This window comes from Alligator mississippiensis, chromosome 11 (genome assembly GCF_030867095.1).
Source record: "Alligator mississippiensis isolate rAllMis1 chromosome 11, rAllMis1, whole genome shotgun sequence".
NCBI lineage: Eukaryota > Metazoa > Chordata > Crocodylia > Alligatoridae > Alligator > Alligator mississippiensis.
In genome coordinates, this window is record NC_081834.1 from 47,172,901 (window position 1) to 47,200,079 (window position 27,179).

A 27,179-nucleotide genomic window follows, 5' to 3' on the forward strand; every position below is an offset into this window, starting at 1 on the left:
GATTCCTATTTAAAATCTCTAGGATTATCTTCTGAATCAGGTGTGGGTGTTTCCATACCTAACAGTGGGTATATTGAGTGATGCCCCCTGTCATCATTAAAAGGCTCCCATGGCACCCCAGGGTACTTCAGTTCACCACGTTAGGTCCCATACGGCACTTGGCCACTTGAGGGAATGATTTTAACAGAAGTCCTTGCCTGCTGCCTGCCATGAGCTCAGCTGGGTGAGACTGGGCATAACCCTCTGCCCCTTTTCTCACACATCAGCCTCAGCACCTCCTCACACCAGAGACCCGGGGCTAAAGATCTGCCAGGTAAATACAAACTCGTGCTTTTAGCTCTGGAGGTTCACAGGTCACAGCCAAGAGGGTGGCACATGGGAATGCCACTATGAAGGCATCCAGCCATTTACTCCCAATAGTATTAAGGAGCGCAGTACAGAAATACCAGTGCACTGCTAGTATAGCCAATAAAGCATTCTTAGTGTGCATGCAGCCAAGCTGTTTTCTATCAGGATAGTAAAAATACCTCCCACAAGTGATACCAGCTGCACCAGTAACCATGTGGCTTTGCTAGTCTGAGTGCATCACCATACAAGGGGTTTCTGTGCATGCAGCTCTTCAGCCCTCTGACCAATATAGGACACTGGCTGGGGCCCGCAGTGCACAACTAAACCTAGCGCATATGACTCTGCAGCTGTTCCTGGCAACTGCGTGGGGCCAAGACTCATTACATATTTCCAAATATTTATTGTTGAGTTCAAACGCCATGTTTTCCCAAATCAAAGAAATGTCCGCAATTAGCCTTGTTTCATAGCAGAGCTGGTCCACATCTTTGTTAAATGAAGAGGTTTAGTTTTCCATTAAAGATTTGCTCCCCACCCCCAGCAGAATTTTTTCACAAAAATTGTTGGGAAAAAATAAGTCCTTTTCTGAAAAACGTGTTGTAACCATTTTATTGACATTTCACAGGAAACACTATGGAAATTACTATCAAAAGAGTTATATTTTTAATGAAAACCCCGTTTTTGGTAAATTACACAAGTGCTAGAACCGTTTTCATGAGATTCTTATCGAAAAGCTTGTTTCAAACATTTTGTGAAAAATTCTAGTAAAATGAAAAAGACTTCATGTAGAAAACTGCAAAATGACAGCAACTTAAACATTTTTTGGAGCTGCTCGAATTCACAGTTTAGCTGGTGTCTTCCTCTCTTTGTTGTTTTATTTTATTTTTTAGTTATCTCAAACTACAAAAAGAAGTCACTGGTGGGTTGGGTTTTTTTACTAGAGGGAAACATACATTTTTTCACCCTTGCATAACTCCATAGCAAATGAGTAAATCAAGCTGAAACCTTAAAAGGGAAAATTAACTTCGGGCAGATGTAAAGCTTGGAAAATACTGGAACTTATTCATGTTGCAGAAGGTATTATGGAAAATGTATTACAACCTTAATTACAGTAGGTGTAACCAGACTTCACAATTATTAACCATCATTATTAATAATAAACATTTAGATGCTGCCATAACGTTATATGCTGTTTTACAGAGGTTAAAAACAAGGTAATTTTCCTGCCCCAAAGAGCTTACAATCTAGGGGCTTGATTCCATGTTTGATCACAATGTCCCGTGATATTCATGATAAAGGATCAAGGCCTATTTGAACCAAACCTAGGACATGAAGCTAGATGAAGGAAGGAGACAAGGAAAGGAAAGATGGGCATTACGAGAAATTATACACAACGTGAGCCATGAAATAATAGATCTAGTCATGTACACTCTGATATTTCTAAGCTGACAATAGGGTAGGAAAGAACATTTTGGGAGGTGAGTGGTGATAGTTTTAGTAAATGTGGTAGATAGATACCCACATGCTGCATTGGACTGATGATGTCCCATAGCTGCTCACCCTTTTCCTAACAATCCAGAGTGCCCACGCTTTCTTCTAACTCCCCTGAGCAGCCTCCTCCACCTGCCAGAAGAAACCTCCCCTTCTTCATTTGTTTTTTTAGGGTCAGAAGAGACCTATTAGATCATTGAGTCCGACCCCCTGCCCATCTTTCCTCCAGATATTTAAAATTTCTCCCAAAATGACTATGAACAGGCAACCCTCAGTCTGGGGAAGGGATCTGTTTCCTGTGGATTTAGTTAATATTAACGATGATCATTTGTGGCTAGAATTCAAGCGTTATATTGGAAATAGCCATTTCAAATGGGTCTAGCCCTGGAATGTTTCATTTATGAACAGTCAAGCTCTGGTCAGGAACCAGGAGCCGATAGTACTAGGCAGTGCTCAAATACAGGATAAAAGGATGACGCCTGCCCCAGAATGCTTCAGCCTTAAGATATTGATCTACACTACCCCAGGTCATCAGACCTTCAAATCATCACATCATTATGTGCAGCCAACCTGTTTTTGGTCATTCTAGGAAGCAAGATGCATTGGTCATAACTTTCTTTTCCTGGAGAGTCCTGCACATGGTACTAAGGCATATGACAAATATTAAAAATAACAATGATACACTTGCTTTAAAAAATCTTTTTTTTTTTTAAAAGAGAGCTCTAAAAGTCCCAAACCAGGTATTTTATATATAATTTATTATTTACAAAATTAAAAAACCTGGGGAGAGGGCAAATTCGCCAGTGGAATACCCAGTGGGAAAAGCTGCATAAGGAAATCACAAGATATCCAAGTATCTAGTTAAAAGAAAATGAAGCCAAATTGCTTGAACTTGTTCAAACTTGTTCCTTTAGAACTACAGGGATCTAAAAATATGAGGTCAGATTGGAAAAACAAACAGAGCCAAAAGAGATAATGTCGGCTACTGAGAGAATCACAAACTTCTCCTCTTGGAGAGAATACCAGTAGGAAAACTCGGATTGAGATTTTCACACCTCATCCTTCCAAAACGAAGCAGAGAGAAAATTCACAGTCATAAGGTGAAGGGATGACAAGGGATTTGGGTGCAGTATCTCCAATTCTTCTTGAATTGCCTCAGAGTGAAACACTCCTGGCCTGAAATTAGAAAAGTGCTGCAAACCTTCCTCCAGTTCCTAATACTGTAGTTTTAAGGAAATGACCTTCTTTATGACAATGGAAATGTATGTAGGATTCCTGTGGCTTTTGCCAATCAATGTCCCTTAGCAAGAGCAAATAGAATTGATGAAAATGAAGAGTTGCCCTGAAATATTAACAGGAAGAGGGAAACTGTTTCCTCTGAACAACCTGAACAAATAGGTTAAATGATTAAAACAAGAGTATATCTTTTATCACAATTTCTCGCTGGTTGGGAGTCCTAACCAAGACTCTCTGCGCTACTTTATTCCTTCACTGTTTTAAATTTGTTGCCTAGTTGTGTTAGAAAGTAATTTGTGCTGGCGACAATTTTCTCTTTTAAAAAAGTAGTAATTAGAATAATCTTAAACTTCCCCCCCTCCCCGAGAACATGGCATATTCAGAATATGTGAGGTTACTTGGTAATAGAAAGGACATTTCTCTGGGATTCTTGCTAATATTTGCCCTGTGGACATGCACAGAGACATTAGCCAGATCAAGTGTGGAGGCACATGCTATATAAACATATACTTAATAGCAGTTCCTGTCCAGACCAGCTGCAAACCTGCTCCTGATGAATAGCAAGAGGGTTTTGATGATATCATTTGTTGGACCATCTGCCTAATACAGTTAGTCCAATGAAAGGTATCACTAAAAAAAACGTGCTTTTCATGTATTTCCTGGACCATCATGGACAGAACACTCTAACCCTTGTTTATGAGGGTTGTTCACAGGGTTTTTAAGAATAAGTTAGACAACCACTTATTTAGGATGCTTTAGAGATGATTCTGCTTTGAGTACAGGGTTAGACTTGATGACCTCCTGAAATCACTTCCAGTCCTACTTTTCTATGGTTCTATAATGAGCAAAGCAGAGGTGAAAAGAGAACCAAAAAAAAACTATGGCAGTATTTGCTTCTCTTTTTTTTTTTTTTTTTGGAAAAAGGACACCTTGGCCTGCTGGGTAACATGGGGCAAGTCACGCTTTCCCTTTCTAAACTGTGGATCTTGATTCTGTGCTCTTTGAGATCTACTGACATCATGTTTCTATTTAGGAGCTGGTTTTTAGATTCTTAAGGGAGTTAGATGCCTCTTGGCAATTCCCAGCTTTTATATCACAATGCAATAGCACGTGTTATACTCTCTTTCTTTGCCAGAAGAATCCAATTTTAGCAAAACCTTCACCTTTTTCTTTCACAGTAAAGCAGTTTCATTATCCAGCTTACCAGGAGAAAGGGCCAGAGAAGCCCATGGAGATGAGATGCTCCTGCAAAAAAAGTTCTGTGATTTCTGTGGTGTCCCAGAAGGAACTTTTCCTATGGGCAGGTTACCTCATCATCGTTATGAAAGGGTTTTTGGCGCTTTGCTGTTAAGCACCTAGCACTTGCCGCTGTCAGAGATGGGGCCCTGGGGTATGAGGGCCATGTATCTGGTTCAGTCTGCCAGTTCCTGTTCTGAAGTCTTCAGTTCCATAGCTCTTGAAGCCCCCAGCAAGGTGATAAGACCTGGTATTTTATTTCAAAACAGTCTGAGTTTCATTAGCTGCTACCCCAGTGGTTTCAACCATTTTTTAATATATTTTACTTTGTCTTATAATAGTAACAAGCTTTTGAAAGTGGACAGAAAAGCAGACTGAATAACATAAAAGCCCATAGGTAAGCAATTTGGCAAGATGAAAACCAGGGTTTCAGAGACTGGTTTGTTCATGTCCTGTTGTTCTTTGTGACCATTTGTACAACGTTTTGTTCATGTGGGTGTTCAGTGACCATTTGATTAACAAGGAACAAAATGTGTGTTGCAACAAAAAAAATAATTGGGGAGGGGAAGAGTTTTTAAAGGTTAGATCCTCCAATCAGGCAACAGAATCTAAACCATATAACAGTTCTTGTCATAATACTATGTAGCTGCTGACATACTAAGGTGATGAAGCCCATAATAGATAGATAGATAGATAGATAGATAGATAGATAGATAGATAGATAGATAGATAGATAGATAGATAGATAGATAGATAGATATGGATGGATGGATGGATGGATGGATGGATGGACAGAAAGATACATCCAGGAATAGACACACAGAAGAGAAGGGGACCATACGGGAATAGACATACACACTAACAAAAAGAGGTGTTTTGGGATGAATGGACAGATAGGTGGGTAGGACGGCAGACAGATGGACAGATAGCACAGGTCAAACAGCAAATCACAAATACTGAATAGTTGACAAAATACTTGCTACATTTTGTGAACAATCCCTATTTCAAGTCTGTTCAGAAAAACTACTCAAATGATTTCAAATAACAGACATTTTCTTATCAACGAACACTGGCTTGCAGGAAATTTGCTAACAGAAAAAAGAAATCCAGTGAACTCTGTGAAATAAATGGTATCCACAGCCAGGCTTGTTTAACATCATCTTCCACCCAGCAGTGCTGGCCTGCAGTTATGGCTGGAGTGGACCACAGTCCCACTGCATACAGCAGTGGTGCACAGGAGTTTGGGACAGGACACGAAGGAGAATCCCATTCTGGTTGGCTAGCCCTGCTGCAGGTACTCTTCAGAGGCAGAAGGCAGTTGCTTCAGTCCTTCCACAAAGTGCTGCTCACATGAGGTTACTGCTCCACCCCACTGAGAACCTCCAGATTTGCAGTGCCCATAGGTGCACTGGGGTCAGCACAGAGCCAGCACGGAGCCACCGTCGACATTCCCTGCAGCGCCACCTTCCTCACACTGGCAGTGTCCCAGGTTCTTCAGCTCGGTGGATCTCACTGGAACACAGCCCAGAGGTGTTCATCTATAGCTGCTCTTTGCCTGGGTGAGTGAAGGGAGACATTCAGGAAAGGCCTAGAGAGAGCAGCAAAAGGAGCCCACAGCTGGCCCCACTCTTCTGGGATCACCATGGGTTTCTTACATGAAGAAGCTAAAAAGTGCCCTGTCAAAGACCAGGGCTGAAGTCTGGCCAGGCTAGTTCAAGGCCTCTAAGTCTGCTCTTTGCATGGTTTGTCTTTGCCACAGCTGTCACTGGGCTTCTGCCTTCCAGGCTGGAGAGGCTGCCAGGAAGGAGACAGGCTGCTGTCCAGCTGGGATGTCCATGCATTCAGCCCCCCTGGCTCTGAGTGACCTCCAGGGCTCACCCGCAGCCAAGGCTCTTGCATTCTGCTGGTGTGTCTGGGAATCCCCCAGACTTGATTCAATCCCATGGGGCAGGGAGAAGAACAAGCTCCAGATGAAGCCATGGCCAGCTGGAGCCACGGAAGCAAAGACAAGGTGGCTCACAGCTACTCCTTCTAGACCCAAATGGGCAGGGACCATTGTGAATGAGTTGGGTGTGGTGACAGGTGAAGGGGCAATGGTGATGAGTGGGTGGGAGAGACTGGGGGTAATCTAACTCAATCCACAGCACCTGTCTCCTCCCAACCTCCAATTCCAGCCCCTCACTAGCGGGAGATCCAGCTCTGAGACAAACTGGAGCTCATGGGTTACTTTTATTTTTGGTTTCAATATTTTCAGTTCTGTCCCCACGCCATGCATGCGCAGGGGAGGAGTGAGGGTTCCCCCCTTTACTCTCATGGCCAGATCTGGGATCACAACTATGTGTGTCAGTGGGCATAGACGTTATTTACAGAGTGAAGCAAGAGCAACAACCCCTGCTTTTCAAAACCCATCGGCTGCTAGCTTCGAGTCTAAATAATGATGTATGAGAGAGACAGAGCTCAGTGCTGGGAAAGGAGTCAGCTCCACGGCCCTACAGAAGCAGGAGTAATGTAGACAACATGTGCAGACACACACACGCTCTCACACATACATCGCTGAGCAGTGCTGCCTTCTTCCCCTCCTTCTGCCATGGAGAAATCAGTTCTAAGGAGAAAGGAGCTCAGCCCATGGTCCAGGTTCAACTCAGCCTTCCAGCTAGCACTCTCTATGAAAGGCCCAGTGAAGGTGCCACAGCTGGGGCTGTTTTTGTGATGTAGCCCCCTGCTGTGCTGCAGATGTGGCATGACAGAAGGCCCCTGATTCTCAGTTACAGTGAGCTCTGACAAACAGGGTCCTTGAAGAGGGTGTGATTGTAATCTACAGCTGCCATCAGTGCTGGCTTAAGGTAAGGAGCAAGGTGTGTATGAGAAAGAGAGCCAAGCTGTAGGAAACCCCAAAGTAACAAGCAGACAACTGCACACACACTCAATGATACAGGCGCATGCACCCATACAACACACATGTGCATGTACACCGGTTAAAATGCGCACCCACATTCCTTGAGCCACCACATATCCTTCTACCCAGTCTTCTCAACAAGTGTTTCTCCCAGAAGCCAGCTGCACTCCCCCTAGGTCACCCTGCTACCTCCTGCTTGCTCCTCTCTGCCCCATGCCTTAGCAATCACACAGTTCCCTGCCCCCAGCTCCTGGGGATCCCTCGCTGCAGGGAATGGATGATTCAAAAGGTTGGAGTGGGGTAGTGCCACAGGGGCAGGAAGGTGTCATTGTTCTCTCCTGAGTGGGTCCTCTCGTGTCTTTTGTGGTGGGAACTGCGGCTGAAGCTCTTCCCACAATAAATGCAGATGTAGGGCTTCTCCCCAGTGTGGATGCGCTGATGTTGCGTAAGGGTAGACTTGTCAGTGAAGCACTTCCCGCAGTCGGGGCACTTGTAGGGTTTCTCACCTGTGTGGATGCGCTGGTGCCGTGTCAGGTTGGAGCTGACGCTGAAGCGCTTGCCACAGTGGGTGCATGTGAAGGGCTTCTCACCCGTGTGGATGCGCATGTGCTTGACCAGGTCCGAGTTCTGGGTGAAGGTCTGCCAGCACTCTGCACATGTGTTGGGGACCTCCAGGGTGGGGGTTTTCTTCTTCACCTTGATCTCCTTAGGCTTGGGTGGGGTTCCCTCTGTGCCACGGTGCATGCACTTGCCCCGGCCCTTGGCGGGTGGGTTGCGCAGGTGCCGTTTGTGGTGGGAGCTGCGGCTGAAGCTCTTGCCACAGTCAGCACACTTGTAGGGCTTCTCACCTGTGTGGGTGCGCTGGTGCTGGGTGAGGGTGGACTTGTCGGTGAAGCTCTTCCCACAGATGGGGCACTTGTAGGGCTTCTCGCCTGTGTGGATGCGCTGATGCCGCACAAAGTTGGAGCTGACGCGGAAGCTCTTCCCGCAGTAGCTGCACTCGTAGGGCGTCTCACCCGTGTGGATGCGCTGGTGAGTGATGAGGGTGGAGCTCTGCCGAAAACTCTTCCCGCAGTCTGTGCAGATGAAGGGCTTGTCCCCCGTGTGGATGCGCTGGTGGTTCACCAGGTCCGAGCTGTGCAGGAAGCTCTTGCCACACTCTGAGCAAAGGTTGGGCCGGTCGCCCTTGGGGGGTGGCTGGTAGACAATCGTCTCCTCCTCCGGAGGACTCCGCTTTGGCTTCTCTGACTTGCGCTTGTTTTTGGTGGGCTTCTTCTTCTCTAGGTTCTTGGCCATGTTGGCCTTGGACTTTTTGGGAGACATCTTGGGCAAATGCGCAGTCTGGAGAATGTTTCACCTTCTTGCACTCCCTCGCAGTGTTGTCTTCTGCTGGAACAGAGAAGGAGCCCAGAGATCAGCTGTTATGGCGAGGACAGGGGGGTCGAGGGCTGGAAGGGATCTCCTTGGTCCTCAAGTCCGGTCCCTGGCTATCGCAGGCAGCCACATCATACAGCCTTGTCCCTACACTAATCAGGCCCAACTCCCAGCTGGTGAGGTTTTTTTGGGACCACCTTGCCTCTGACAAACTTCTTCAGCACCTCACTGCTCTGATAGTTAGAAACCTGCTCCTGGTTGTCACCCTAAATGTAACCATGGCCCAGGTGCACCCATCTCTTCTTGGACTCACATTAGTCTTAATAGTTCTTTTTCTCCCTGTGCTATGTCTCATACCTCCTCTTAGCCTTTCTTTGGCCAGACTAAGAGTGCCAAGCTTTTCCAGTCTCCTCCTAGAACAGGTTCTTCATGCCTCTGATCATCCTGGCATCCCTGATCTGCCCTGCTTCATCTTTCTTAAACGTGAGTGTCCGTGGTTGCCCCTTGGTTTTCCAGATTTACTGTCCACTGCTCTGTTAGTGCAGCACTGAGCATAACAGGTTTCAAAGCATTACTGTTATGACAGACCCTGCTCCTACAACCTCAAAAACATAACAAAATCATTAGAATTCATGATTTCTACGCATACCTATCACAAAACGTGCTATACCTCATCTAATGCAACAGATGCACTCACAGAAACTCTGTTGGTGAAACTAAGCAATGGGTAGGCTCCAGAATGAATTTGCTCGCTTGTGGCAATTTCTACTCCTTTCTGCCCCTTCCCTTTGAAGTGATCAAATTAATTAACAGAATTAGGTTAGACTAAAGGAATTATTCTAACTTGTACTGAGCTAGGGCTGTAACTGCTTCTTTACCAAAGCTGAGGAAGGACATTTGATATCTGGAGGGTGTCTGACATCTCCCAGCTATACAGGTTGTCCAATAAAAGTTACTGCCTCCCCTCACAAAGCCTAAGGACTCAATAAATAAGACAGGTGTGAGGAGTATCAAAAGGGAGGGGACTTGAAATCAGACAAGAGGTCAGTGGCAGAGCTGGGACAGGTACCCAGGTGTCATCCCTTCCAGGGAAATCCCCAGATTATTGGCTTATACCAACTCTCCGCTTAGCTTAGAGCCCCACAGGTCCCTTGTCACCAAAGTGCCACATTGCCTGACAATCTCCAATGAATGTATCCTTTTACGGTAGAAATGTTATCATCTCATTTGTACAGAATGGAGACTGAGGCTAGGTCAAGAAGCCTTCCCACGGTCACACAGAAAGTCTGTCCATGCTGGGGACTTACATTCAGACTGGGCCTCTCATCCAAACAATTCTGCTCTAGCTCAGTTGCCAGTTAATACATTGGCTTTGCTAGGTGAGGGTCTCTAGTTTATACAATGCAGCAGGTCAGACTAAATAATCCCACTGATCCCTTCTGGTCCAACTGCTCTGTGCTAGACCGGAAGAAAGGAGACCTCAGAGAGAGGAATGGGAATTTTTAATACTTGTCGATAATTTATTTTAGAATTTCCTAGGGTTTTTTCCATAGCACAAGCATGGAAATCACCAAGACAGTTTGAACCCCTTCAAGCATGTAAAAACAGCAGAGTCCATGGGGCAGCAGCACATTCCCTCAGCAGCGTGGGGACTGGGCAGAGGCAGGGACTGCTCACTCCATCGTTTTGAGCTGCGCAAGGAAATCTCAGTTTTCCATTCACTGAACAATGGTCAGAGGCCATGCTGACCAGTGCCACTTAAGGACCTGTGCAGAGAGGGAGAGTGTGCTTTGCTGTGTTTTATGTTCAAAAACCATCTTTGAACATCGAGCAAAACTCTCAGTGCTGTTCATTATTCAAAATACACAGTGACAGGACCTACCACCCCACATCTGGCTACTCAGGCCTGGGGATATCCCCCACCCACGCCCTGCTGCTGCTGCAGTATATCTAGGGCAGCATTTCTATTTCATAGCTGTACTGGAATCTGGTTCATTGACTCTCTTCAGCATCCAATATTAGCTACTTCAGGGGAGGGAGGGAGGGAGGAGTCCTGGAAAGAATATTTATGAAATAACCTGCTCATCCAGGCACCTCCTTTCTAAGCCTAGTCACTCAGAGGCTGATTTGTGCCCTGAGGCAGGGCAGCCGATATCCCTTATAATACTTGTGAACTGTGAATGTTGGCACCTGATGTCAATAATAATAATAATAGTTACAGGCCATAGGACACACAGTTTTGCTTCTACTCCTTCATCACAAGGCCTTTCAAAGAAAAGCTTGTCTGTTCCTGAGTGGTTACAGCTCCAAGGGCCATCAAACCCACTGGGACTTGATTCCTAACAAAGCCTTTGGGAGCCACCCCACGTGATTCAGGGGTGCCCCTGGGTTTTGTATCATACTACACACACTTAGCCCTGGGCGAGGCTCTGTGTATCTCAATACGTACAGGGTGTCCAGCAATGCAACGCCTGAGCACCTCACAATTACAGATGGATTTATCCTCACAGCTCCCAATAAATGAGGCCATTATTTCTTCTCTTTTACGGAGGGGGAAAACCGAGGCACTGGGCGAATCTACACAAGGTGCGTAGCTTGTCAGTACGGCCAGGTAGCGCTGGTAGGCACTAACTGCGATGCCATTGCTACTGCACAGTAGCAATGCACTGCTGCGCAGTACCTCGCTGCTACTGCACAGTAGGGTCGGAAACAACCCGTGTGCAGCCGGGACTGTGTAGTACCAGCACGCATGGTGCAGTCATGTAATAGTTGCTAAAGCACATATTAAATGACTGTGCAGTAATAACTGTGCAGTGTGGTGCACATGTAGACGCTGCCAGAGAGAGATTAAGGCTAACACTCTCAAAGGTGACGAGTGATTTTGAATGCTGATTCCAGGTCAAAATTGAGACATCTGAACACAGCTGGCGGGTGGAGGGGACCTCAAGCTGGGCACCCAAATTCCTACCCATTTTAGAAGATCTTAGGTATAAGGGATTTGCTCTATGTCACAATGCTTTGAGGCAGGGCTAGGAAATAAAGACACCCTCCCCCCCCAACCCACCCACACACTGCTCCAGATTTACTGCCATGTCTTGTTTAAGAAGACAGGCATTCACAATCCATCAAATGCATTATTCAAAAGCCTCTTGGATTAATATTGCAGAGTGCTTAGAAATGCACAGAGAGGGAGTGCTGGCATGGTGAACACAGCCGAACAGTGGTGAGTCCGGGCTGACAGAGCTGAACAATTCACCCGTTAGCCCAGCTCTCATGCTTGGGCATACAGGTCACTCTGCTGCAGGGGACTGGCACCAGGCCTGGGCAGCGCTGCAGTCCTGCCCCCCCTGCAGGGCAGCTGCTCTGGGACTCGTAGCCAAGAGACAGGGAGGTAGAAAGGGGTTGTGTGTGCAGAGAGCCCCTGTCCTGCCTGTCCCCAGCACTTCCCCGAGGTCTCTCTCTATTACCTGGAGTCTCTGGCTCAGGAGCTGGTGTCGGCAGAGCCTGGGGCTGCCCTGGAGGCCTGGTTCCAGGCACCGGAGAAAGGCTCCCCCCTGGGCTGGGCACCGAGGGGCTGCAGTGCTGGTCTTTCCCCAGCTGGGAGAGCAGCAGCTGCCCAGTGTAGGCTCTCAGATCACAATGGAGGAGGCAGCAGCAGCAGCATCTGACCCAGGAAGCTCAACCCTGATATCCTGAGCAGCAAAAATAGAGAGAGAGCAGCCTCCCCTCCCTTAGCAACAGCCAGAGCCCTCTAGCGACAACAGCTCATGAAACCCCCTCCCTATTCTCCCCCTTCGGGAAAGACTCTTGCACAGGAGGGATCTGACCAGAATCCTTCCGGCACAGGTGGAAGGTGGGACCAGAGGATCAGAGCATGGATGTGCCTTAGAACAGGTGCCAGGACCAGATATTTCCAAAGGAAGTGCTGTAGCACGTGCCACGTGCCCCCGTGTTTCATTTCTGTCTTAAGTAGAGATTGATTGAATCCTAAAATGCAGGGTGAGTGTGTCTACATGAGACACCTTAATACGCAGTGGACTGATCTACTGCGCAATAGTGCATCATGGCAAAAACCGTGCTAATGCGCTAATGCACAGTTGAATTAGTAAACTGCTCATTAAGCGTCACAAAACAGTTCACCTTTGCTACTGCACATTAGTGTAGCTACTGCGCCTTTATCTAGTACCTCATATTAGAGGTACTAAACTTCATGCACTGTAGCAAAGGCACATTCACAAACGTGTAGACACCTACTTTAACACCCCTTGCACAGTGCTGGGTCAGAAGTAACACTCAGAATTGCACTAACTCTGAACACTGTGGCGTGAGCAGAGGTACTGTGTGTTTTTGGCATCTTGTAGAGTTATTGCTTTTAGTGGCTTCCTGTGACAATGAGTTCAATGGTCTCACGACCTTGTCTGTCTATGGTCTCATGACACATTTAAGTAAAGTTAATTCTACTTCAGGGCAGCTACAGGCTTGGTGGTCTCTCAAGGTCCCTGCCAGCATGATTCTCTATGATCCATTGTTGTGTGGCAAGGTATTTCCTATTACTGATTTTGAATTTGCCACCTTTTAATTTCACTGATTATGCTTTGGTTCTGCGCCAGGGAGCACAAGACCTCCCAATCTATCTTCTTTGGACCATTATTTTATTTTACTTGTATCATGCCCTGCCTCTCTAAAAGTAACAATTCCAGTCTTTTCAGTTTTGTCGCACAAATTTCCCCAGGTTTTTGGTCATTCAACCTTTCCCAGAAATATTCTAATTTTACAATCTTTTGGAGGGAAGGGTGACCAGTGCTGCATGTGGGCTCCAAATCAGGCAGTGCCACTGTTAAAGGCAATTTAAGAATCTCTGCATTATTTCATGTCAATACACCCATCTCTCAGGCATTCTAATCTTTTGCTATTTTTTTTTTTTACGACAGCTGCACATTGTATAAATGTTTCCACTGAACTGCCTCCATCAGTCCTTTCTAGTGACAATACAGTGAATTTGGCATTCTAATTTTGAATAATTTAACATTTTTCACTCCAGTGTGCATTGCTTTGCTGACAGTGAATTTCATTTGTTGCTGTGGTGCTCATTCCCCTCCCTTGGTTAGGTCCTCAGAAATGTCTGGAGCAAAAGTACCAGAAGTATGTGTCTCCTGCTGCCATCCAGGGCTCCTGGCAGCCCCATGAGCCAGATGCCCACCAGGCTCATGTTCCGATCCTTGGATTCTCATATATACAAGTTACAGCAGGAAAGACTGAGAACCAGAACTCCTGGGGTCTATGCAGGGCTGGATTAACCCTTTAGTGGGCCCTAGGCAAACAAACTCATGGGCTGCCTTAGGAAGCAGCCACTGCGGTGGCAAGGCCAGTGAAGGGGAGGGGAAAGGGAAGGGAAGGGAGGTGGACGGGGCCATTTGTACCACTGCCACGGAGGGAAGGACCAGGAACTCCTGCAGCTCAGGGACCTAGGCATGTGCCTATTATACCTATGAGTTAATTTGGCCCTGGGTCTATGTCTGGCCTTGGCAGAGGAGTGGGATTTAGAGGTTCTGGGAGAAGCTACCTGGAAAGTTAGCACTTGTGTTTTGCAGGGTAGTATGGTTCAATCTCTCCTCACTTGCCTTAGGGACCCAAAGTCATGGGAGGAGGAGGGGGAGTGATACCTGTATTTGTTTCCTTTTGGAGGTGGGGTATGAAGTCTTGCTCTGTAATAGGGGATGTGAAGCATACAGCATTTCATAGATTTCATAGACATTAGGGCTGGAAGGGACCTTGGAAGCTGATTGGGTTCAGCCCCCTGCCCAGGGGCAGGAAGTCACCTGGGGTCAAAAGATCCCAGCAAGATAAGCATTCAAACATTTCTTAAAAGCATCTAGAGTAGGTGTTTACACCACCTTTGAAGGGAGTCTATTCTAGGCCTTGGGGGCTCAGACAGTAAAGAAGTTTTTCCTTATCTGCAGCCTAAAACGGTCTTGGAGGAGTTTGTGACTGTTGGACCTTGTCATCCCTTGGGGCACTCAGGTGAACAGGTGTTCCCCCTGATTCTGATGCACACCCCTGATGTACTTATAGGCTGTGTTATTATGCCAGACAGGAGAGGGGAGCTTTATGCTCATGCTGTCCTGGCCCCTGCACCCAAGCACCCTGTTTTCTTATCCAGAGATGTCAGAGATACAGCCCGTAAGGCAGCTCCACCTTGCCAAAACCACCCTGGGGCTATCACCAATCTTTGAAATAAACAGCTCTAAACTCTAGGGCCTTTCCTTGCCTGCTGCAGGCACCCAAAGGCCACCTTGAGCTCCCCAGAGGAGAGAGGGGTGAGAAGAGGAAAGGACCAGGGTATGAGGCTGGTCAGAGAATTCCTCCAGCAAGGGGAAGAGTGGAAAGGACAAGATAATGAAGGGCGTAAGGAAAGGCCAGCACATGCATTTACTTTTTAAAACACTCTGCAATTGTCTGGATGGTTATTTAAGTTCAGGGGCCAAAAAGGCACATTTCAACTTCAAGTAAGGCAGCAAAAATTGGACTCTTGATAATGACCTTTCTACTTCCAGCTCCCTAATCCCAAGTCAAAAAGTCAATTTTAGCGCTCCTACTCTGCACTAATGAGTATTGTGATAGGGGTCAGGAAGCTTTTCCTCCCAGCAAGTACTGGGACTTCAGGACCAAGCTTCTGTTCCCGTCTCCAAATCCCTAGGTTTGCCCCCACACTGTAACCACAGAAAGCCTTGCTTTCCCCTCCAGCTCTCCATACCATGTGCTACTCCCAACAATCCTTGCCTGCCTCATGCCCTACTCATCTGAGCCATTCAGTTCCCCTGACTTGCAGTCAAATTGGACCTAGCACTCTCTAGAGCAGGGGTGTCCAACTTTTTTTAATGTAGGTCCGGATCATGAACTTTTTATCACCCAGTGGGCTGGCAAGCCATATTCAAAGATCTCACAGGAAGCGGTATCACATCACCCCCCAAAACGATAGTACATTGTTTACTTTCATTTCCCGTCGCAGCACCTCGGGCCTCAGAAAACGGCTTGGAGGGCCGCATGGAGCCACCACGGGCCGTATGTTGGACAAGCCTGCCCTAGAGGGAAAAGGATCTGTATCCCATTTCATACACACCCCTAAGCAAGCCAAACCCTGGACCTGAGGCCATACTGGCACGTGTAAACCACTCCTAACTCCCTTCAGCCAACTGATCCCTGCTGCCATGGGTCTAAATCAGAGCCAATGTCCTCTAGAAACAAGAGAGCCCATATCCTATTCCCCATGCCCAGAGCCAGTCAGTCTCACTCCTCTCTGGTCTGGGCTGGGAAGAGAATCAACACACCTTAAAAAAAGAAAGACCCTGTATCCTACGCTGCATGGCCACAGCCAGCTGGTCCCCTTGACTTGTGCCTGGATGACTCCTAGAAAGGAAAAGCCTTATGTCCCATTCCCTGCTTCGCCTGAGACATCCCTCTTCTGAAGAAATAAGGAAATGGATAATCCAACAAAAAACACCCAGTGTGGTAAAATGTTAAGGTATAAGTGTTTATTTCCACTCAGCAGGGAGCATTCATACAGTGTAGAACTAGCCCAAGTCAAGACAACCATAAAAGAAACAGAAAGGGTGAGGGTGGTCATGAGGAGGAGAGTGCTCTAAAGAAGTGATTCTCAACCAGGCACCTTGGGGTGCCATGAGATTTTTCAAGGGTGCTGCTGGATGCTCACGATGTTAGCACTGTTAGGTGTGCAAACACGATTCACAAGATAAACTCAGGGATGTCAGATAGGAATCCATGGCATTAAAAAATATTTTGACCATAGATTCATAGCTTCCAGGGTTGGAAGGGACCTCAGTGGGCCATCTAGTCCGACCCCCTGCCCCTGACAGGAAAGAAAAGGTCACCAAACCCCATTTCAGATCCTGGCAACCCTGACCGTGAAGAACTTTTTTCTAATGTCCAGTCTAAACCTACTCTCCAGTAGCTTATGGCCATTGTTGTTCCAGGGGGTGCCCTGGTAAACAGATCATTGCCTAGTTCATGTTTCTCTTCCCTTATGAATTTGTACGCTGCCACAAGGTCCCCTCTCAGCCTTCTCCTGGAGAGGCTGAAGAAGTTAAGGTCCCTTAGCCTTTCCTCATAGGGCCTTCCCTGCAGGCCTCTAATCAGGCGAGTGGCTCTTTTTTGGACCCTCACCAGGTTGTCCACATCCCGCTTGAACTGCAGCGTCCAGAACTGGACACAGTACTCCAGCTGTGGTCTGACCAGTGCCGCATACAGGGAGAATTACTTCCCTGGACATGTTTGTGAAGCACCTGCAGATGCATGACAAGGTATGATTGGCTCTGCCGACTGCTTATCACATTGGCAACTCATGTTCATCCTTCAAAGATCTCTTTCTGCCTCAATGGTGCTGAGAAGGTCGCCCTCCAGCCTATGGGTATGATGGCAGTTCTTTCTCCCTAGATGCAGCACCTTGCACTTGTCCTTATTGAATTGCATCCTGTTGCTTTCTGCCCACTTCCCCAACCTGTCTAGGTCAACCTGGATCTGGTTCCTCCTCTCCAGGGTGTTAGCTTCACCCCATATTTTTGTGTCATCCGCGAATTTGGATAGGGTGCTTCCCACCCCCTCATCCAAATCACTGATGAACATGTTGAACAGCACTGGCCCCAAAAAACTGAGCCCTGAGGGACTCCACTGCACACATCTTTCCAGGTTGACACCAGACCCATCCACTACCACCCTCTGAGTGCGACCCCTGAGCCAGTTTGCTACCCATTCTACCGTATAATCATCCAAGGCAAATCCCCTTAGTTTATTTATAAGGATGGTATGAGATACTGTGTCAAAGGCCTTCTTGAACTCCAGATAGATAACATCCAACTCGACTCCTGAATCTAAACATTTGGTGGCCTTGTTGTAAAAAGAAACTAGGTTAGTCAGGCAGGACCTGCCTGCTATAAACCCATGTTGGTTACCCCTCCGTATCACATTAGCCAGCCGGCTCCTATAGATGTGTTCCTTGATAATTTTTTCTAGGATTTTCCCAGGGATAGAGGTAAGGCTGACTGGTCTATAGTACCCTAGATCCTCCTTCCTCACCTTCTTAAAGATTGGGACATTGGCCCTCTTCCAATCCTCCAGGACCTGACCCGAGCACCGTGAGTGCTCATATATCCTTGCCAGTGGTTCAGCTATGACACTCGCTAATTCCTTCATTACCCATGGGTGGAGTCCCTCCAGTCCTGGTGATTTGAACCAGTTGTGGTCTGAGTTCTTTGCAACAGAATAATTGTTTCATTATTTTTCTGTAGTCAAAAATAGGTGAAAACTAAGAGCTGGCATTTTCCAAGGAGTGCCTTGAGTCTAATGAGGAGTGCCATGCATCTAAAAAAAGGTTGAGAACTACTGCTTTACAGAGTCAAAGACAAAAATGGAAATTCTCTCCTTGGACCATCAGTAGGAACCTAGTGGGCACCAGTATGTCCATTAGACCTGGGCTCCTGAAATCTTTCCACTGATTCAATAGATTGTCTTGTATCCTACTTCCCATGCTGCTTGTCATCACTTGGCCACATCTTCCCCTATTTCCTGTGACTCAGCCCCTGCCTCCTTCATTATCCCTTCTGCTTCCCAGACTTAGCTCTAATCTCTGTATTTTCACCCAGTCCCTTCCTTTCCAATTCTAGTTGTTGTATCTCACCTCCTTGATCCCCATTGCCAGCCTCCAAATCCCACCTTCTCCAGCTCTACCCCTCCATTTCCCACCCCCTGTCCTACCTCTCCTGTTCCCTGATATCTGACCTCATCTCCCCTTCCAAACTTCATTGCTCAACCAATACCACCTTTCTCATTCCTCAACCCCACTTCTATTTCCACCTCTGTGTTATGCACAGGACACCTATGTCTGGTTCTTCCTTCTCGTTCCAAACTACTTTTTGAACAATTAGGCACTCCTGCTCTGTCAGGAACCAGGGCACCAGCAATCGCAACTGGCAGCAAACAGACTGAAGCAAGCGTGGTCCAGATCAAATCCCAGAACTCTGAGTGCCACTCTCAGAGAACAGTTGCTCTGTCCCCATGGCAAAAAAGGAGACATCCAAGGAGGCCAAAGATATTATGGAGAAGTTTATTTTGCACCAAGCCCCCCACTCCAGAGGATATCGCAGAGCCACCCTCACCAGAGATCTCTGTGCAGGTTGCAAAGATAAGGCACTATCAGAGATTGTGGGGTGTGAAGAGTTGGTGCTGGGGCAAGCACATTGCTTACATTGTATTATTGCTGCATTTCAGAGCCCTAAGGTAGCACCTGAGCTGCTGAAACAATATTTACATACAATGTAAAATTGTCTGAATCTCCTACTATAGAGAAGGGGCTGATGGCAATGCGAGTGCTCTCTTTCTACTAGGGAAGAAGCAGAGAATTGCAGACACCAAGGTTTGCTCCCATACCAACTGAATGAATTGAAAAGATCCTCAGACTTGTGAAAGGTCTAGATGACAAGGGTATGACAGGACCTGACCAAAGGAAAAGCTATTTGGATTCTCTGAGTGAATGAAGGATAACCAGGTGATGTAATTTGATGAAGTAGGTTGTTGCCTATGCAAGCTCATGGCTCTCTGAACTAAAATACTTCCCTGCCCTACCCTCTACCTGACTTCAGACAAACAGAGCTAAATTACAACAAACCTTTTAGCAAATAGCCTTGCAAGAGGCTATCAAAGAAACTTAAGCAGTCACAGGGTGAATGGAGAAACTTAAGCAGTCACAGGGTGAATGGAGATTCTGCCTAAGAGAAAAGAAACAAAAAACAGGGCTATAAAGCAGAAGAAGTTCAGTGAACTGACAGAGATGGGTAGTTATTGTTAGCTGATGCTCACAGATGGGAAGCCCTTGTTGACTGCTGCTCAAGCAAAATCATACTGTTTGGTAAATTAGCCACAGACCCTGAGCACCTGGGTACTATTTCTAGCTCTATCACTGATCTACTATGTGACCTTGAGCACATCACTCCACTCCTGTGCCTCCATTCCCCCTCCCTTCTCTATTTAGATTTAGAAGATATTTTCATACTAAATATTTTCATATTTAGTATGAAAATAACAGGAGTGCCCATAGTAAATATGAAAAAAAAATCCAATACTAGTTTTGGAAGGGATATAAGATTGTGCCTCAGGGCTTAGACCAGTGGTGCGCAAAATGCAGCCCGGGGGCCAGATGCGGCCCACCAGGCCATTCTATCCAGCCTGCGGGGCCCTAAAGAATTTAGAAAATTAATATTAATCTGCCCCAGACTGCCTATCATGTGACCCTCGATGGCTTGCCAAAACTCAGTAAGCAGCCCTCTGCCCAAAAGAATTGCTCACACCTGGCTTAGAACATACTATTGGGATTAAAAGACAACTTTCCCTAGAGACAGCTTATCCTGTAAGTGCCAGCTGCAGAGTTTCTTACACCTCCATCTGAAGCAACTGGTACTGGTTTTTGTCAGGTTATTGGGACTAGAAGCTCTTTGGAGCGGACGCTATCTCTCAGCAGATGTTTGTATAGCACACAGCTCAATAGGGCCCTCATTCAGTATGGAGGGAGGGAAGGTCCAAGGTGCTGCTGTAATGCCAATATTTAATATGGTATACTTGGAAAGTATATCTGCTACATTCTTGAATGCAGGGAGAGAGATGCTAAATGGATCTGGCATACATTAACCATTTGGGAGGAAGTTAATTAGCTTTCCTAAGGAGACTTCCATCTCTACAAGTATTCTCAAAGATGGGAGTGTGCCACAGACATTTCTTGTGGATCTGCTCACAAAGGACAATGAGGAAGGAGAAGGGAATCACTTCTGTGAAAACAAATTGCAAAAAAAGAGTAAGTGCCTTTTCCAGGGGTATAAATGAGTGTGTCTACCTGTGCACTTTAATGCACATTAGACTATGTAATGCGCATTAAAGGCCACATCTACACAAGACACTGATTGCACAGTTCTTACTAAAGAATACACAAGTACTAAATGACTGTGCAGTAACCACGGTGAGTTACTGTGCAGTAGCGTTGCTGAACGGCTCTTAGGTGATGCTGACTGTGCGGTAGCTTATTACTACTGTGCAGTAGTGCCATGTCATGCTTCATGCCATGTGACACTGCTGTGCAGCAGTAACAAGCTACTGCACAGTCAGCGTCTTGTGTAGACACAGTCAAATTGTCACAAAAAGGTGCTCTTTAGCTAATGAGCATTAAAATAAGCTAATGCTCATTTTTCTAGTACCTCACATTGGAGGCACTAGATTTAATGTGCATTGCCTAAAGTGCATTAATGAACATGTAGACGTGCCTTACATCTGCTAATTGTTAATTCAAGCAGTTCAGAACAACTGAGCTACTGACCAGAGCCTCGCAAATCAGGTATAAGGTACACAGAAGGGACAGAACCTAGAAGATAAAAAAGGGGAGGGGGTGTCTAAGAGCTGGGATTTGAAAAACAATGACCAGCCTAGACTAAGTGGGAAACAGTTTTCAGTATTAGCTACAGTCTGAATTAAAACAAGCAGAATATATCAGTATAACAGCTTCCCCGGCTCTCCTCCATCATATGAACGCTTATGAGTGGCTTTTTTCTGGTTTAGGTTCATCTCTTGGAATGGGCCTTAACCTACATTGAAAAACAATGGCTCGCTTCTACCAAAATAATAATAATGTCCATAAAGGGAAGAGGTGAACTATACTGGTATAACTAATACTATTTACCCATGTAGATACAGCCTCTGAAAAGGGACAAAAATTTTTAGAAACACACTGGGTTTTCTTTTCTTCTATGTGTCTCACCTGGTATAATTTAAGAAGAATTTAAATCTAGATAGATTTTTCTATTGGGTTTAGGGTTTAATGTTTTTTTTTTCTGTTTCTAATGCACCTGACATGGTTTTAATGAAACAGTAAGAGCAAAACCCGATAAGGGCTAGACTTTTTGGATGATTTCGCTTATGATCCCAAAGAAAGCAGGAGTGTTTTGTTTCTGGCTCTGCCACTAACCTGCTGGTTGAACAAGTCCCTTTGTCTATGCTGTCCCTTTAAACAGTAAACTCTTTGGTGAAAGGAGCTGTCTCAGTATGGATATGTCTGGGGCCCTGATCTTAATTGCAGCCTTCAGATGCACATTCAATAACAATAACAGTGATAGCTCTCCCTCGGGAAAAGCTAAGAATAGTGAAGGGCATCTGGAACCTCACCCCTTAGACATCTTGGTCCAAAGAACATAGACAAAAGTCTGACTGACTCCAAAGTGGTGCTTGTGTCGGAACAAAATACAGGGAAATGCTGAAGAAGTCAGAGGAGATGGAATTTAGAGAGGGTTACAGTGACAAGCAGACTTCCCCGTGGTTCTGACTTAGCACTTGTATTAATAGATGTACCACCGATTGGAAGAGAGGGTGTGAAGGGTGGTAACAATTTGTAGATGACAACATTTGTAGATGACAGAATTATTTTAGCTTTTTTTGGTATAAACGAAACTGAATGAGTTTAGAGGAACTCAAACAAAGCTCAGGGTGTGGGCCATATGATGGCAGATGGAATTCAATGCAGGTAAGTGCAAGGTAATGCACACCAGACAATAAGATACCTTCATATTTTTAATGAATACTTAATTTATCTAGGAAGTGCTTAATACTATGATGATGAGTGCTATAAAAACCTTAAGATAGATAGATAGATAGATAGATAGATAGATAGATAGATAGATAGATAGATAGATAGATAGATAAGTTTTATAACTCTTCATCCACCTCAGCAGGGACTGCTGTTTAATATTAATGACACTACATGGCCAATTAAAAAAAAAAAATGAAATATCCATACACATTACTGGGGTAGAAATTAGCTGTAATATCTCAGCAAAATATACCAGGTTGTGTTGGTAGACAGCTGAGTGAAAAGCTCTGCTCAGTGTGCAGAGGTGATTAACAAGCAAACAAACACAAGATCTTTAAAGAGAATCTTGTTGTTTATAACAGTTTTACGGAAAATATTGATGCCAAACTCTGAATCAAGGGTGTGTTCAATTTTGGTGACTCCACCTCAAGAAAGATATAGGAGAAACTGCAGGTGTCTAGAGATAGGTTAGGAAACTAAGTACACGACCAGGAAAGATGCTTTGTAGCTGTGATGGTCCAGGAAATGCATTTAGGTTATTTAGCTCACCCTGTTCTGCCTTTTTCCCCAGACCTGAGGAAGGATGCTTTTTGCCCAAACGCTTGTTCAGTATCTCCCAATTATACACTTAGTCCAATAAAAGGTATCACAAAAATACCTTAACTCAGGCCCGGGAGAGACTTTCGTACAAGGAGGGCACATCTACACATGAACACTTACTGCACAGCAATTTAGGTTACTGAGGAGTAACTGAAAATTACTGTGCAGACCAGGCACGCATCTACATGTGCTCACACATACTGCACAGTAACTATGGTGACTTATGCCGACTTAGGCGTAAATTTGCTACCTGCATGCCTGAGTAGTTACTGTGCAGTAACACACGTGTAGTCACATTACTGCGCAGTAACACTGTGTATGTGGGCTGACTTGGAGTTAACTTTACTTCCAAGTCAGTCCACACACAGTGTTACTGAGCTGTAATGCCTGCATGTGTAGACACTGGCTTAAAACCTCTTACTATGCAGTAACTTAGTGCACAGTAACTTACTGCCCAGTAAATGCACATGTAGACATTCCCAAAGAGTCTAAAGAGATGAGGACCGTTTAGTTTAGAGAGAAGGTTAATGAGTAGGAATATGACAGAAGTGTTAAAATAACAAGAACAAAGGGACATCAAGGAAACTTGAAAGACAGAAAACAAAACTGATAAAAATAAACATTATTCTACACAACACATAAATACCCCGTGGAAAACACTGACCCCAGGTGTTACAGAAACCAACAGTCAGATTCACATTAGACATTTATACGAATGATAGAGCTGTCATCCCCAGCAGCAGCAAGGACAACATTTATGAGGGGTGCTTAGTAGTGAGAAGCCAGCCACCCATTGCCTGGGAATACCCAGCAGCCTTCCCCCACTATACATTATTGGGAAATTGTCTGTTATGGGAATTTTGGATTCTCCTTTGAGGTATGTGGCACTAGCAACGTTTGGAGATGGTGGGAGGACCAAAAGGACAAGTGGTCTGATCCTGTCGGGGAGAGGCCATTCCTGGAATGCTGTGTCCAGATCCTGTGTCCATGAGTTAAAAATGATGTTGCAAAATTGGAGAAAGTTCACAGAAGGGCTACAAAGAATGGTCTAAAATATGCCTTTCACTGAGACGCTTACAGAGGTCTGCCTGCATAGCCCATTGAAGGGAAAGTTAAGGATAAGCTAATCAGTCTACAAGTACCTACATGAAGAGCGGGTACAAGCTGGCTCTTTCACTCAGCAGGCAAACATCCAGTGTCTGAGAGCTGAAAACAGCAAAGTTCAGCAAATAGGCAAATTTTAGAGCAAGGGTAGCTAACCAGTGGAGCAGACATAGTGGACTCTCCATCATTGAGTGTCTTTAAGTTGAAGCTGGCCATCTCTTATTAAGAAATATGATCTAGTTCAAACACAAGCTATTGGGTCTGTGTGATGGAGGAGGTCAGACTGGATGAGCTGCAGTTCCTTCTGTTTGTAGCACCTAGGAAATCTTTTGAGGCAGTTCCTAATCGTCCAGACAGCAGATCCCTCCTAAAGCAGATGGCTTTTCCCCAGCCTAGCCCACCCCGATCCCTGCATAATCCTCAGGCTTGGAAGCCTTCAGTATGCCTGAGTGGCGTAGGTCAGTAGTGGATGCTCTCCTTTGTGGATTTTCTCATGTCTCTTGTGGTGGGAGCTGTGGCTGAAGCCTTTCCCACAGAAGGTGCAGATGTAGGGCTTCTCGCCTGTGTGGATGCGCTGGTGCTGGGTCAGGGTGGACTTGTCAGTGAAGCTCTTCCCACAGTCAGAGCAGGTATAGGGCTTCTCGCCTGTGTGGATGCGCTGGTGCCTGAAAAGGTTGGAGCTGACACTGAAGCTTTTCCCGCAGTCAGTGCACTTGAAGGGTTTCTCGCCTGTGTGGATGCGCATGTGTTTGATGAGGTCTGCGTTCTGGCTGAAGCTCTGCCAGCACTCTGTACACGTGTTCAGCACCTCCACCTTCTTCCTGGGCTTGGGCTTGGGCACCGTGCCTTCATGTTGTGGTGAGGCACACTTGCCCAACCTCTTCCCCACAGGATGGCGCAGGTGCTTCTTCTTGTGGGAACTACGACTAAAGCTCTTCCCACAGTCAATACACTTGTAGGGCTTCTCTCCTGTATGGATGCGCTGGTGCTGCGTTAGGTTGGATTTGTCGCTGAAGCTCTTCCCGCAGTCGGGACAGGAGTAGGGCTTCTCGCCCGTGTGAATGCGCTGGTGCCGGCTGAGGCTGGAGCTGACGCCAAAGCACTTGCCACACTCTGGACACTTGTAGGGTTTCTCGTCGGTGTGGGTCCTGCGGTGGTTGATGAGGCTGGAGTTCTGCGTGAAGCTTTTTCCACATTCGATGCAGATGTTAGGGCTCTCCTCTGTCTGGGTTCCCTGGTGCACCACAAAGTCCTTGCGCTTCTTGATGCCCTGCAGAAGTCTAGGAGGTTTCTTCTCCAAAGGCTCTGCTTCCCGTTCCTCAAGCCCAAACTGGCTCTCGCAAGATAGGTTCCTCTCTGGGCTCTGGCTGAGGTCCCTCCTGGATATCCTGAAGGACATCTTCAGTGGTTCCACTTTGCCAGGCTAATGACCCACCTCTTTAGCATCATTCATGCCCCATTGTTGGCTGGAAAACCAAAACAGCTCTTCAGCTAATTTCTTTTTAGAATCGATTAGTGTTGATGGAGCATCAAATAGGAATGTGAGACCCACCTACACATTGCCAAAGGCTCAGTCACTTTATTGCAACCCAGACCCTCCCACTGGGGCTAAACTCAGGAGGCATTTCTATCCCCAAACCACCCAGTAACAGAGTCCTTGGGACTCTGACTAGAAGGGAGTGAATCCAAGGAGCTGCTGTGGGATAGTCCTCTAACACTGACCCTGAAGGTAACCTGGGTGGGGGGGGCACCACTTCAGGAGCAAGGGCTGACTTTTCCTTCCCTTGTTCACAGGGAAATGACTCTGTGGAGCAGGGATGGGAACCAGGAATCTCCCCATTCATCGCTCCTGCTACCTCTTCTAGTCTCTCTTTCCCAATCTCTCTCCTTCACCCTCTCCTCTCCTATCTGCCTGGAGTTTGTTCTTGGGGGGCATTAACTCTCCTGGAGCTCCTGATCAGGCAACCAGGAGGAAGAGCCCCTGCGTGCCAGCAGCAGCTCTAGGACTCACAGACCCCCAAGGGCTGTGTGTGCAGAGAGAGCCCCCGTCTTGCCCGTCCCCAGGTCTCTCCATTACCTGGAGTCTCCGGCTCAGGAGCTGGTGTGGGCAGAGGCCAGGGCTGCCCTGGGGGCTGGTGCCAGTCACTAGGGCACAGAGAGAGCTTTCATGAGGAAGAGCAGCAGCTGCTCAGCGCGGGCTCCGGCTCACAATGGAGGCAGCAGCAGCATCTGACCCAGGAAGCTCAACCCTCATATCCTTAGGAATGAAGCAGCCTCCCCTCCCTCTGCAGCAGCCAAGGGCAAGAGCCCTCTAGCGACAACTGCTAAGGAGCCCCTCTCCCCGAGTCCTGCAGCCAGGCCAGGGGCTGGCCTCAAGGACACGTTTCTTCTGAGTGAATGAAGCAAAGCAGTTACCAAACCTGTGCTTCCCGCTGCCAGCAGCCTGGGCCCCCCCCCCAGCCTCCTGGATCCTGTGGGACAACTCCTGCCTCTAGCTTCTTGAGCATCATCTTGCTGCATCGGAGGAGAAAGGCCATTTCAGCGCACAAGGCGTCTTGCTGTCGCTTGTAAATAAAGCATCACAGAAGGCGCCTCTTTCCTCCATCCCTGAATGACAAATTGAGAAACCAGCATGAACGGTGGAACAGCTCTGTCTCGCTGCCCATCTTCCCAGTGGGGTGGCGTGGGGATTGCCTCTGAAGCCCATGAAGCACAGATCAATACAGATCCAAGTCCACTTTTAACCAGACATTCTGGATTTGTTTGCTTTCTGGGTAGCACCACCTGTTCCAGCTCCCTTAGGGTGGGGGAAGTTAGTATAACTATGATTTTCTGCAGGGGTTGGGGGTGAGAGAGAAGAGCAAATGAGGAATTCATTCAGCAGGATCTGTGAGGAGGACTGCGTTGGGGGAATTCATTTTAGATTTGGCAACTAGATTCGACAAATCTAGATTGGACATATTTAGTCTTAAATCCAGCATGGTTGGGAGTTATGTGGGACTAGAAGGAAGAGCATAAGATGGAGGAAATGTAACTCAGTGAGAGGGTTGCTGGGCTCATTGGGAATGGCAGGGTTTGAAAGTGCATTGCTTTATTATTGCAAGGTGTTGGGGGAAAGAGAGGAGAGTTATTTGCTGTTGATACTGGACTGTATTGTGAGAAAGAAGTAATGGAGCACGAGGTTTTATTAAAAAGCACCAAGAAAACAATTTGAGGTCTTAAAAATGTACATAAAAGTGTATAAAAAGTTTGGAATGATCA

General features: G+C 46.5%; 1 protein-coding gene across 1 annotated transcript; it reads right to left on the reverse strand.

Annotated features, from left to right (window-relative positions):
* Positions 1 to 926: 926 nt before the first annotated feature.
* On the reverse strand, positions 927 to 26,175 carry LOC102568508 (zinc finger protein 345). The gene is made up of 3 exons (XM_059714937.1): positions 25,996 to 26,175; positions 24,358 to 25,384; positions 927 to 8,557 (listed from the first exon to the last, which is right to left on the reverse strand). The coding sequence occupies exons 2-3, from the start codon at positions 25,315 to 25,317 to the stop codon at positions 7,487 to 7,489; spliced, it is 2,031 nt and encodes a 676-aa protein (XP_059570920.1). The 5' UTR covers positions 25,318 to 25,384; positions 25,996 to 26,175; the 3' UTR covers positions 927 to 7,486.
* Between the last annotated feature and the right edge of the window lie 1,004 nt (positions 26,176 to 27,179).